The 13,352-nt window shown below is 41.4% G+C and overlaps 1 protein-coding gene across 1 annotated transcript in view; it reads left to right on the forward strand.

Annotated features, from left to right (window-relative positions):
* The window catches only part of LOC105535762 (prostaglandin-E(2) 9-reductase-like), a 17,049-nt gene extending 7,632 nt beyond the window's left edge, over window positions 1–9,417 (forward strand). Inside the window, exons 5-8 of the mRNA XM_011974953.1 lie at window positions 3,194–3,303; window positions 4,086–4,251; window positions 6,144–6,226; window positions 9,330–9,417. Coding sequence (XP_011830343.1) covers window positions 3,194–3,303; window positions 4,086–4,251; window positions 6,144–6,226; window positions 9,330–9,417 — 447 coding nt within the window. The remainder of the gene's footprint in view (window positions 1–3,193; window positions 3,304–4,085; window positions 4,252–6,143; window positions 6,227–9,329) is intronic.
* Window positions 9,418–13,352: the final 3,935 nt, after the last annotated feature.

The following is a 13,352-nucleotide window of genomic DNA, read 5'->3' on the forward strand; positions in this document are numbered from 1 at the left end:
TATCTAACATGAAAATATTTCTTTTATTACTTTTAAAAGTTTTTATTTTTGTAAAATTTTAAAAAAGATATAGAGAATATGAGTTCAAAAAGTTCATGGAAAAATGGAATTAAAAGATGTTAATAAAGATATCAACTATTTTTCAACACAAGCTTTACCAAATTCAGTATAGTTTTTAAAGCATAACTATATGCTTATGAGTATATGAACTAAGTATGTGAACTAATAGCAAATAGTAGCCATTTAGTTCATCTCTAAATAACTGAGAGTCCTGTTAATTTAATCATGTCAATGTATTCTTTATTTTTTACATTATTAACTGTAAAAAAAAGTCTCTGTTAAAGATTCTTAAAGATTCAGACACAAAAAGAACTCAGAAGGAGCCAAATCAGGACCGTAAGGTGGATGACTAATGATTTTTCTGTCAGAATTCTTGCAAAATTGCCCTTGCTTGATGAAAAAAATGAGTAGGAGCATTGGTATGGTGAAAAATAATCTTTGGTGAAGCTTTTTGTTTTGTTTTGTTTTGAGATGGAGTCTCGCTCTGTCACCCAGGCTGTAGTGCAGTGGTGCGATCTCGGCTCACTGCAAACTCCAACTTCTGGGTTCAAGCCATTCTCCTGCCTAAGCCTCCCAAGTAGCTGGGATTACAGGCGACCACCACCATGTCCTGCTAATTTTGTGTATTTTTAGTAGAGACGGGGTTCCACCGTGTTAGCCATGATGGTCTTGATCTCCTGACTTGTGATCAGCCCACCTTGGCCTCCCAAAGTTCTGGGATTACAGGTGTGAGCCACCGCGCCTGGCCCTGGTGAAGACTTTTGTGGGTATTTTCATACTAAAACTGGCTAATTTTCTCAAAACAGTTATTCTTCTTTAGCCCTCTGGAGAGTCAATAAGCAAAATGCCCCAAGCATCCCAAAAAACTTGCTATAACCTTTTTTCTTGACCAATCTCCTTTTGCTTTGGCTGGACCATTTCCACATCTTGGTAGCAATTGCTTTGATTTTGCTTTGTCTTCAGGATTGTACTGGCAAAGCCATGTTTCACCTCATTTTACAATTCTTTGAAGATGCTTCAGGATCTTGATCTCACTTACCTAAAATTTCCTTGGAAAGCTTTGCTCCTGTCTGTAGCTGATCGGGCCACAACAGTTTCATCACCCATGAATTGGAAAGTTCACTCAACTTAAGTATTTCAGTCACTGTAGTGTAAACTGAACCAGTTGAGATATCTGTGGTGTTGGTTGTCATTTCTGCTGTTAATCATTGGTCTTCTTTAATTAGGGCACTAGTAAGATACATTTTTTTTCCTGAAAATTGATGTGAATGGTATGCCATTGTGGGCTTCATCTTCAACATCATCTTGTTCTTTCTTAAATCAATTATTCATTTGTGAACTTCTGATTTCTTTAGGGGATTTTGCCCATAAATTTTGTGTAAAGAGTCAATAATTTCACCATTCTTCCACCCATGCTTCACAATAAATTTGATTTTTATTCTTCAATTTAGCAGAATTCATGTTTCTCTGATAGGGGAGTTGTCTTATCTTTCTCAATACCTCAAACTAGATCCTGTTTAGACATGTCATAACAAGTTAGTACAAGTTTATTTTGGTACATTTTTTTTGAAATCCATGTATAGTTTCTACATAATGCACATTTTCAATCAATTTTTTGAATATCCCCTCACGTTATAATCATTTACTTTTTATGTACCCATCCTCACACTTAAGCAATAATTATCCCACAACCAAACATATTACATAGATAATTCTACCTCCGTATTATTTTGAAGCAGACATTATATCATTTTATCTGAAAATATTTAAAAAAATCTCTAAATCTTTAAACATTGCCAGAATCTTTTTATACCACTTGAAATGGTAGCAATAATTTCTTGTTATTACTAAATATCATGAGTGCTGAAATATAATTTTATCATATTTTTACAGTTGATTCATTTAAATTGATGTGGAAATAAGGCCCATACATTGCAATTGGATGATATGTCTCATAAATCACTCTTTTCTTTTTTTTTTTTTGAGACCCAGTCTCACTCTGTCATCCAGGCTGGAGTGCAGTGGCATGATCTCAGCTCACTGCAACCTCCACCTCCCAGGTTCAAGCGATTCTCCTGCCTCAGCCTCCTGAGTAGCTGGGATTACAGGCATGCACTGCTACACCTGGCTAATTTTTATATTTTTAGTAGAGATGGGGTTTCACCATGTTGGTCAGGCTGGTCTCAAACTCCTGACCTCATAGTCTGCCCGCTTTGGCCTCCTAATGTGCTGGGATTACAGGTCTGAGCCACTGAGGCTGGCCAAATCACTCTATTAAAGTTTGCTCTTTTTTTTTTTTTTTTTTTTTTACTTCCCTCCTCCTCTTCCTCTTCTCCCTCCTCTGTCTTCTTCTGTTTCTTCTCTTCCTCCTTCTTCTCCTCCTGCTCTTCTACCTTCTCTTCCTCCTCTTCTTCCGTGGCTCTCATTCTCACTCTGCCTCTTTCTTTCCTTCAATTTACTAATGAAAACTTAAGGCTTTATTCCTGTAAAGTTTTCTTCAGTATAGGATATACTGGTTGATCCAGTGATGTGATACAATTTAACATGTTCCGTTTGTACTTTCTGTAAATTGAAAGTTAGAGCTAAAGATTTGATCACATTTGGTTAACGTCATTTGAACTCGTGAATTTTAACAAATATGTCATTTCCCCAACCATTGTACTTACTATTCCTTTTGATGCTCAACTTGCCATCATTTTGACCAGCAGGAGACTTTTCAAATGAGCTTCTTGGTCTTTTGACTTGCCTCATTTTTTTTATGTTCTTTGCCATTTAGAATGTAAGCTGTTCTAGGCTGAACTTGTAGCTTCCCCAGTCAGAAATGGAATTAGCCATTTTTCTAAGAAATCTTGGTTTCTCTGAGTAGAAATGTCATGTAGAGACTATAATTTGGGCACAAGAGATTTTAATCATTTAAAAACACTAATTAAAAAAGAATACGTAAGTTATCGTATTAGTACGACCGCTGATGGAATTTGAAGGCATTTCAGAAGGTGCATGGGGAAAATGACCAATCTGAAATACATAGTACATATAGTAATATAGTACTAGATATTCCTTCAAAGCATTTTAAAATTTACATGTGGTTATTCGCTCATGTATTCTGACACCTTTTGGTCTTGAAAAATTACAGGTGGAATGTCACCCTTACCTCAACCAGAGCAAACTCCTGGAGTTCTGCAAGTCCAAGAACATTGTTCTAGTCGCCTACAGTGCCCTGGCATCTCACAGAGACCCAAACTGGTTATAAGAGTATCAAAGAGTTAATTTATATCAGCAACTCTATCGATTAAGAAACTTTTAGCATTTCATTATGGATAAAGTCAAACATAGAACAGTGAACACAACAGTGTAGTGAATTCCCATGCAGCACCACAGAGCTTCAATGTCACCAACATTCCTTCCCTGCTGTTTCATTTGTATATCTGCCTTCTCCCAACCCCACTCCAATTTCAAAGTGATTTGAAGGTGAAATTTACATAGACTGTAATGCATATATGTTAGCTGTACAATTTTGATAAATGAATGTAGTTTGTAATCCACATTATTGTCATGATATAGAAACTTTCTCCCAAAAATGTTAATTTGTGTTCCTTCTGAGACAATTCCTCCCCACCTCTAGGCAACTATGTTCGTAATGTTTTCAGTCTTAGACTACTTTTGTCTGCTGTAGTACTTTATGTAAAGAAGTCATATATATTCTTTTGTGTAGCTTCTTTTGCTCAACCTGTCTGTGAGATTCATTCCTGTAGTTGCATGTCTCTGTTCTTTCCATTTTACTGCTGTAAAATATTCCATTGTATGGACATGCACACCACAAGTTGTTTATCCATTCACCTATTGATGGGTAGTTTAGTTGTTTCCAGTTTGCCACAATTGCAAATGAATCTCTATGAATATTTATGAGACACTTCGAAACATACTATATTGTATCTTCTCCTCTCGTTGTCTGGGACTTTGGGCAAAAGGGGTAGCACACTCTAGAGTTTTCATCTACACTCTTCATATCTGTTGTTTTTCTCTAGGATGGACCCAGATAGCCCATATCTCTTGGAGGAGCCAACCTTGAAATCCATTGCCAAGAAACACAATAGAAGCCCAGGCCAGGTTGCCCTGCGCTACCAGCTGCAGCGAGGAGTTGTGGTCCTGGCCAAGAGCTTCTCTGAGAAGAGAATCAAAGAGAACTTCCAGGTACAGGTCAAGTGGTTTTGCTCCAAAGTGAGCCACGGTCACTGGTCTGGGCCATCTCTCTTCCACGGGAAAATGTGCCACATGTCATTCATGCCCGTGCTTCTCTCCTCTGTGTGCTAAGGGAGAGGGACAGGATGGAAGAGTGTGAAGAGAGATCACTGGATTCACAGTTCTAAAATTTATCACCTCTAGGACTGACTTTGCCACTCACTAGTTGTGTGACACTAAGCAAATTTCAACTCCACCATTTTCATGAGTTTCAGGAGTTCTACATGGTAAATAACTTTAAGAACCCTCATTTCTCTCCTTCACCATCTCTATCTGACAAATCTCCCTTTGTATTTTATGATCAAACTCAAACAGGATTACCTGCTTTGTTACATATCATACATACATAACCATTGGAACAACGTAGCACATTTTTCACCACAATAGTGCCTGGCGTGGTTCTGTTAGTGAGTCTTTTCCCTTTTAACTTAATATTGTTTTTCTCTAAGATGTCAGTGTGCTCTCTGGACTGTGAGACCCTAAATGCGGTGACTCCTTCTGGGTCATCTTTTATCACCTTTCCCCTGGCAGTGCCCCAGGCAGGTGGGAAGCTAGGTATAATTTCATAGATTGACCACATTATTAATAGTAAATCAATGAGTAAAGATTTTGCCTGAAGACTTCCTCATATACACTCCAATCCATTAGATCAATCAGTGGTCTTTAATTTACTTTGTTTTGAATTCTAAAAGAATTTTTAAAGACTATGTATGCTGTTGTCCATGTAAAGATGGCAGCTGGAAAAATCAACATGAGTTTAGTTATTACAAAGGATGATATTTGAAGCATATTTTCTAATGTATTTGTTTCACAATTTTGTAGCTCTAAATTTTTAAAGTTATACTAAAATCAAATAGGCAAATCTAAATCTTGCTACAATATAGAAAAAAATCTTACTGTATTTTATTTTTCAATTTAACTTAACATGTTAATACATATCCCTGTGACAACCATGTCACTTCTGGAGTATATTTTAAGATGAATCACTGATGGGTAAATGTATGGGTGGATAGGTAGATAATGGGCAGATATGGGGGGGGGAGAGAGAGAGAGAGAGAGAGAGAGAGAGAGACATTAGATAGATATGTAGATCATAGATGGATGGATAGATAGGGCTCTGAGTTTTCTGTCTTCTGCATGAAATAATGAACTTAATTTTTTTAAACCAAATATCTCTTTTCTTTGCTATTAAGGGATTCTTCATCAGGGGTTATGTGTCTATATGTTTTCAAATAAAAACAACTCTTGGCTTAAGTAAGATAAATATATTCAAAAAAGTTATTTTGTTGTTGTTGTTGTAAGGAAGTAGTATTTGGTGCTATTTAGTAGTAGCTGGAAATAGTATTTGGGGGCCTGCAATGAGACAGTGGTATGGTGGAACAATTGATCAGGAAATGCTTTTCTAAGGCCAACAGATTCTTGGAGCAAGGTTGTCTTGTGTTCCAAAGCTTGCACAGTCAAAGACTGGGTCAAGTTCCAGGGGAAGTGAGTAAGGGAAATCCTCACCAAGTGTGGTCAAGTCAAGGAAGCAGGTATTTTGTCCAGATTTGCCTTTGTTTAGGATAAAGAATTTATTTTTTCTGTCTCAAGCAATTCTCTAGAAATGTCTAAGATTGATAAGTTGTCTTTCTTTTAGAAGTGGAGCAGAGCAGGAGGGAGGTGGGATGGAAAAGTAGCAGAACTCAGGGGGAAGAGGTCTCAGGGGAAAGAGGTCCCACCTAGAGGCCAGTGAGGACAGAAATACTTCCCATATTGCCATCCTTGCCTCTGCCCTCTGAAAGCCGTGTATTCCCAGGAAGAAGCTGCTGTCCTGGGGACAGGTTAATGTGTTTTCTTCCTTTCAGGTTTTTGACTTTGAGTTGACTCCAGAGGACATGCAAGCCATTGATGGCCTCAACAGAAATTTTCGATATGCTAAGTTACAATTGTAAGTCATGCTTGCAGATTCTTTCACAGGCTATTTTCTGTAATATGCAGGCAAACAGAGGAACACATCTTCCCTAAATCGGGAAGGCAGGCCAGATTGCAGGAATAGGTATAAAACAGGAGCTTCCCTAGAGTCCTCATTTGGCTCAATCTCTGACCCAACAGGAATGTGAGTCTGTAAGTGAAACTGCTGATGTCTGCACCATTGTGAATGCACTTCTTCTACTTTTTTTGTTTTTTTTTCAGAGACAAAGTCTTACTCTATTGCTTAGGCTGGAGTGCAGTGACACGATCTCAGCTCACTGCAACCTCCGCCTCCCAGGTTCAAGCAGTTCTCCTGCCTCAGCCTCCTGAGCAGCTGGGATGATAGGCGTGTGCCACCACGCCCAGCTAATTTTCATATTTTTAGTGGAGACGGGGTTTCACCATGTTGGTCAGTCTGGTCTTGAACTTCTGACCTCACGATCTGCCATTGCGCTCCAGCCTGGGCAACAGAGTGAGACTCTGTTCAAAAAAAAAAAAAAAGACCTTGTTGAAGGGTGCACATGGAGAAGAACTGAGCAGGGCCTCAGACCACCAGCCAGCGAGAAACTGAGGCTTTCATTCCAACAGCTCAGAAGCAGCTGGATTCTGCCAGGGATCCCATGACCTTGGAAGGAGCTCATTCCCCACTGAGACTTCAGGGACACCCTGCCTATGTGTTGTGCCTTCATTGCAGGGCATTGAGGATCCAAGCAGAGACATTAGCTCAGTTCTGTCTGGCTGCACACAAATCACTATAACCTTAGCAGCTTAAAACCAACACAAGGGGAGAGAGTGCAAATGGCAATTATAATACAGCATGGCACTCAAGGAGACAGAAGCACATGTGCAATTCTGGAAGATGGGGTGGAAGGAGTGTCAAAAAAGGTGTTACAATGGCCTCTGAGGAACATATTACAGAATTATATGAAAGTATATTTCATTCAACAATAAACATGTGTTGAGCAGCTATAATGTGCAGAATATTATTGAAGGCACTAAAACCAAACAGATACAAATCTAAGCCCTCATATAACTTACATTCCAGGAGACAGAAATAGACAATACACTGATGAGTATGTAGAATGAGGACCATGTTGCATGACAAGAAGCACTGTGAAGGGGAATAAAAGCAGGGAAAGGGCTAGAGTATGGAAGGAGTGTAGGGACAAATGAAATTACAAACAGTAGAAGCAGGGAATCCTCAGTGAGACAGAGACATCTGAGAAAAGACCTGAAGGAGCAGAGGAAGTGAGCCTTGCTGACAGCTGAGGGGAGAGGGCATCAGGCAGAGGGATCCTGAAGGGCATAGTCCCTGCAGCAAGGGCAGGCTAGGAGTGAATTTTGTGTGTGTGTGTGTGTGTGCGCGCGCGTATGTGTGTGTATATATATATATGTGTGTGTGTGTATATATATATATGTATGTGTGTGTATATATATATATGTATGTGTGTGTGTATATATATATGTATGTGTGTGTATATATATATGTGTGTGTGTGTATATATATATGTATGTGTGTGTATATATATATATATGTATGTGTGTGTATATATATATGTATGTGTGTGTATATATATACACACACACACACACACACACACGAGTAAATATACTTGCACAGGGAAAGATTTTTCTCAACTCAATTCATAACATATTCACACAAACTCACATACTGTTTCCCAGCTACCCTCCCTAACCAGATGCTCTTACCAAACCCTGGCCTGTGTCCAGCTGTGTACAGTTGGGGGTACAGGGAAGGGAGGAAGGAAAGACAAGAGACTTGACTCTGATGGCCCTCGGTCCTGAGTAGAGATGGGTTTCTCCATGTTGGCCAGGCTGGTCTCAAACTCCTGACCTCAGGTGATGCACCCGTCTCAGCCTCTTTACCTTTCAAATAGTCATTTGCTTTTCATCCTCTCCCTTTGGCCCTTTGAAGTTTCACTGGAAACTCAACTCAAAAAAGACAGATTATTTGGAAAAATGTATTTAACATGTACAAACAGAAACCTTCAGAATGAAGACCCAAAGATACAGGGGAAATTACACACGTTTATTCTTAGGTTCAACAAAGTATGGACAGCTGTGTAGAAATAGGATGGGATAAGAAGGGCCTGACCTAATGCTAATGGACAGAGCGGGGCCCCCAGCAAGGCCTGACTGTCCAGATTCTCCGCAGCCTCCCTGAGCAACGCTCCCTCCTTGCTGCTGTGGCGCAGGGCCCTCTGTGGAATGGGGCTCTTACGACCTACAGTCAAAGAAGCTGGGCAAATAATTATTTAATAGACAGCATTTACACAGAAAAGCAGAGGGAAAGTTAGAGTAATATTTTTTTTGAGATGGAGTCTCGCTCTTGTTGCCCAGGCTGGAGCGCCACAGTGCAATCTTGACTCACTGCAACCTCCGCCTCCTGGGTTTAAGCAATTCTCCTGCCTCAGCCTCCGAAGTAGCTGGAATTACAGGCATGCACCACCATGCCCAGTTAATTTTGTATTTTTAGTAGAGAGAGTGTTTCACCTTGTTGGTCAAAGTGGGTCTCAAATTCCTGACCTCAGGTGATCTACCTGCCTTGGCCTGCCAAAGTTAGAGTAATATTTTTATGTTTCATGGCTGGCTTTGGGAAAGGGGCTCTGCCTTCTACAACCCACTTCGAGGAAGAGGGAGTCTAGTTTCGGTGGCACCTCGGGGGAACGGGAGACAGAACAGCAGGAGGAGGTCAGAGAAAAACTTCTGTGATCTTCACATTGGAGCATTGTCCTTGCCTATACCTCAGAGGAGCCGCTGCCATTTCTCTAGGTCAGGTTCATGAAGTTTACCCTCCCTCAGCTCTCCAGAAATGACTGAAATGCAGTGGAAAAACCTGCTGCTCAGGAGGCCAGGAAAGTCCTTGTCACACAATATTCCCCGAACGGCAGTGCTGTTGGCATACTTGCTTCCTGGTGTTTTCCTTGGAGAACTTCAGAACCCTGGGGAGAACTTCAGTACATGGAATGACTGGAAAATTAATAGCCCCATTTTAGGAGCCTCCTTTCAACCAGCTGGTATTAAAACCTGTGCAACTCAGAGCACGTTCCCTGATCCAGGTTGGTGATTGACAGTTCTAGCATGCCATCAAAGCCCCTTGGTCACTGTGAATCAGCGATATTGTCCAGAGAGGGCGGCTGGATTTAACGCTATTGAATCACTTTTGGATTATCCACGTGGTGGGCATGAGTTCCTAAATGAGGGTGGGACAAGGGAGAAATGTCTGTTTCTGACAGTAGATGGGCCTGTCCTGCCCTTCACTAAAAGCTAGCCTCTGGAAGCTCCTCTTCACCTGTTTAACCTTGAGGCAAATTGTCACTAGCACGGGTGGGAAATATTTTCAACTTCCAACGCTAACTACAAAGCAAAGGTAACAGCAGTTAAACCACTTATGGTCTTAACCTTTCTGGGCCACCTGATATTTATCTCATATATATATGATATATGTATGTATATATGTTTATATAGATGTTTATATCTGTTTATATATATGTTTACATAACTTGTATATCTGAAACTGCAATCCCTAAGCTAATTAGAAAATATATTGAAGAAAATTACTGGACTAGAGGAAAAACCGACTCACAAACAAGTACTATACTTTACTGTTGACCTACTTGTTATTTAAAACTGTGCTGAGTTGTGATGCCAGTTAAAGACATCTGTCATTTTACTATGGGGCATGTTCAAAAAAATCAAATTGATAGCCCAAATAGACATACAAAAAATGAAACTTTAATGTTCTCCCTTTGTCTTTAGAAATCCATCCAGAAAATAAACAGTGCATTTTCAAAACAAGACAAAGTGATCAGATGCCAGTCTCTTAAGAATGAAGGGTTATGTAGACAGTCAAGGAGAATTGGGAAATTCAGAACTCAGATATTACGTTTCCCACTAGAACAACCTTGTAACAAGCAACACAAGAAAATCCAGCCCAGTTTTGGTTTGACCCATTCTTTTCTTGGCAGAGACATTTTTCTTCCTTCTCTGCTTCTTGGTCTTCTCCACTGACAGCCAAGATAAAATTCTGTGACCAGGAATCTACCAACCCTCTCCTCTCCATGAGAAACAGCTACTCAAGACTCGCTGGGGGACTCGGGGACCCACTGGGCAAGTGAACAGCCCTTTGCTCTGCATAACTCAGTCCAACAAAATTCTTCTTGGGGAAAAAAATGATGCAAATTAATCATCGCCAAACATTTCCATAAGTGTTTCTCTTCACATGCCTCATGTTCAGACTAAGAAAAATCACAGATTTTCTTCAGTGGAAAAAAAAAATTATCCTGTTGCAACAGGGAAATGGCTAGAGGCTTTTATGAACATTTGAAGTTCAGGTAAAGAGTTTACTTGATTTGAATAATCTCAGTCAGGTGCTGAAACAGGGACCACTGCAATGTGATTCTCACAAATATGTAGAGATGACTGTTTTATGAACAGCAAGCCATACGACTTCACAAACTAGATTTGTGTTTGTTTGCACCATGTAGCCACACAATTCTGGGCATGACTGTTTAAAACAGGAGTGTGCAGCTAAAGGAAAGCCAAGAAGCAGGGTTGGGGTGGGGGATGGAGGATCACTAGGAGGAAGTGCCCAGGGTAAGGGGCATTCTGACTCAACCAACCTAAAAGGATTCCTGCTGAAGGCAGCTCAGGGTGGCCAGAAATTCCTTGGGGATGGTGAGGGACAAGGAACCTGGCCAGATATTGAAGCTGAGGGTGACAGACATCAAGGGTGGGGGATTCTGGCTAAACTGAGGTAACAGGATTCTTGCTAAAACTGGGGTCTTGCGACACACCCCAAAATAGGGCCTCACTGAAAAAGAAGCTCAGGGGAGCCTGACTAGGGTTGGGGCAAGAAGAGAGTCCTTGTCACCAGAGAATGCTCTCTAAACACCCTCCCGTGAAGAAAAGGACAGCGGCCCAGCATTCTCTCTGCTTCCTGGCCCAAGTCCTCATCTTGCATTGACCTGATGATCTCCACGCTGTCCACACCTGGAGCAGAGGTGACAAGACTGCGTGGCCTTGTTTCTCCTTCAGCACAGCTGAGATGAACTAAAATCCACCGAAGGAACTTGAAGTTAGCACAAGTACAGGGTCTAGGAATCCTAGAAAAGAAAACATGGGTTCACCAAAACTCTAATGCAAGGTTGAAACCCTGACAACAGGTCAAAATGGCACACGTTTATGTGTTTGTTGGTTTTGTAGGGACCAAGGGAAACCATCCTCTTTGCCTCTGAAAAAGGCTTCCTGGAAAATTAACTGGCAAAAGGCAGATTAATAAGAGAACAGGTGTACAAAGGTATTAGTGTGCAAAGGACAGAATCAGGGTGATTACCCCAACCCCTCCCTCAATTGGGTTCAGAAGTGTATGTAGTATCTTACGGTTACCAAAAAAATGGGAGTTGAGAGCATGGCACAAAACAGGCTCTGGTGGGGAAATAAGTTATGAGAGGAAGAGAAAAGGAAGTCTGGCTAGCAAAGGTGGTCTTGTTGTGTAGCTGAAACCTCACAGGGAGCAGCGCTCAGAGAGAAGAGGTGAAGGTTTCAGGTCTTTAAAGGTATCAGACTCTCAGTTAATCATCCCTAGGTCTAAGGGAGGGGCTCCGAGGAAGCCAGGCTGCATCGAGGCAGATTCTATCCAGATGCAACTCTCCCCTGCCCAAGCCAGCTTTGCAGAGCTGTTTCTGTTGGCAGTCCCTTTGAAAGGCCACCTCAAAATATGTCAAAGAAAGACCCATATTAGACTGAAATACTTTGGTTTCCTTCAGCTTTTATTGATTTTGTTTAAAAATAAAGACCCTACCTCTGGCTTCCTGATTCAGCATCTCCCAGGGTTAGGCCCAGGCATTTGCATTCTTGGAAGCTCCTCAGGGGAGCTGCCCCGGTAAGAACCCCTCCTTGGGTTCTTGGGAATGGACATTCATTCCTCTGGGCAACAATCTTCATGCACTACCCGCTGTACATCCTAATCCAAATGCCTGTGATACACCAGGGACACCTGGGGACAGCTCCCTCACGGAGCTTGTGGTGTTCCTCTGTCCCCTTTTCTCCCTCTCTCTGCACTATATGGTTTCAGGGAACCTTTTCTGATATGGATGCCACCACCAGATTTCTCCATTGTGCTTGCTGTGATGCGAAAGCTAGGACTATTTTTCAGTTCTTAATGTTTCCTGTGGTCCTTTTACCTGCCTGGGCCAAATTCCTTTCAAACCCCGCTTGGTCATCTGGTTCTGTTTCTGACTGTCAGATTTACGAACCCAAGCATTGGCCATTCTCATCACCACCATGACACCCACACACCAGTGTCAGTTTCCTAAAGTCATCAATTGTTGGCCAGGGGAATGTTTGCAAAGCAGAAGATTATGAAGAACCCTGTCCTGAATCCTCATGCAGCTCATACTTGAGGAACCTCTCCTGTCTTCTGAATTTGCTGTCAGAGTTGCTGTCTTGGCATCTTCTCTTTGCATTGCTCTTCATGAATTGGAGGCCTGATCCATTTCTCTCCCTGGATTTGTTCCATTGTCTTTGGTGCTGTGTGGACGGCATACCTTGTAGGGTAGTCACACCTGTCAGTAATAACGTAGGTATACACTGTAAGGCAGATGCACCTGTCAGCAATAACGTAGGCATAGCCTGTAAGGCAGACTCACCTGACAACAATAACTGAGGCATAACCTGTAGGGTAGACACATCTGGCAGCAACAACTTAGGCATAACCTGTATGGTAGATACACCTGATAGAAATAACTTAGGCATATGCTGTAAGGCAGATGCACCTGTCAGCAATAATGTGGGCATACCCTGTAAGGCAGACTCACCTGACGACAATAACTGAGGCATACTCTGTAGGGTAGACTCACCTGGCAGCAATAACTGAGGCATAACCTGCAGGGTAGAGTCACCTGACATCAATAACGTAGGCATTCCACGTATAGTAGTCACACCTGACAGAAATAGCGTAAGCATACACTGTAAGGCAGATGCACCTGTCAGCAATAATGTGGACATACCCTTAAGGCAGACTCACCTGACAACAATAACGTAGGCATACCCTGTAAGGCAGACTCACCTGGCAGCAATAA

This window comes from Mandrillus leucophaeus, unplaced genomic scaffold, assembly GCF_000951045.1.
Source record: "Mandrillus leucophaeus isolate KB7577 unplaced genomic scaffold, Mleu.le_1.0 Scaffold15, whole genome shotgun sequence".
NCBI classification, from domain to species: Eukaryota; Metazoa; Chordata; class Mammalia; order Primates; family Cercopithecidae; genus Mandrillus; species Mandrillus leucophaeus.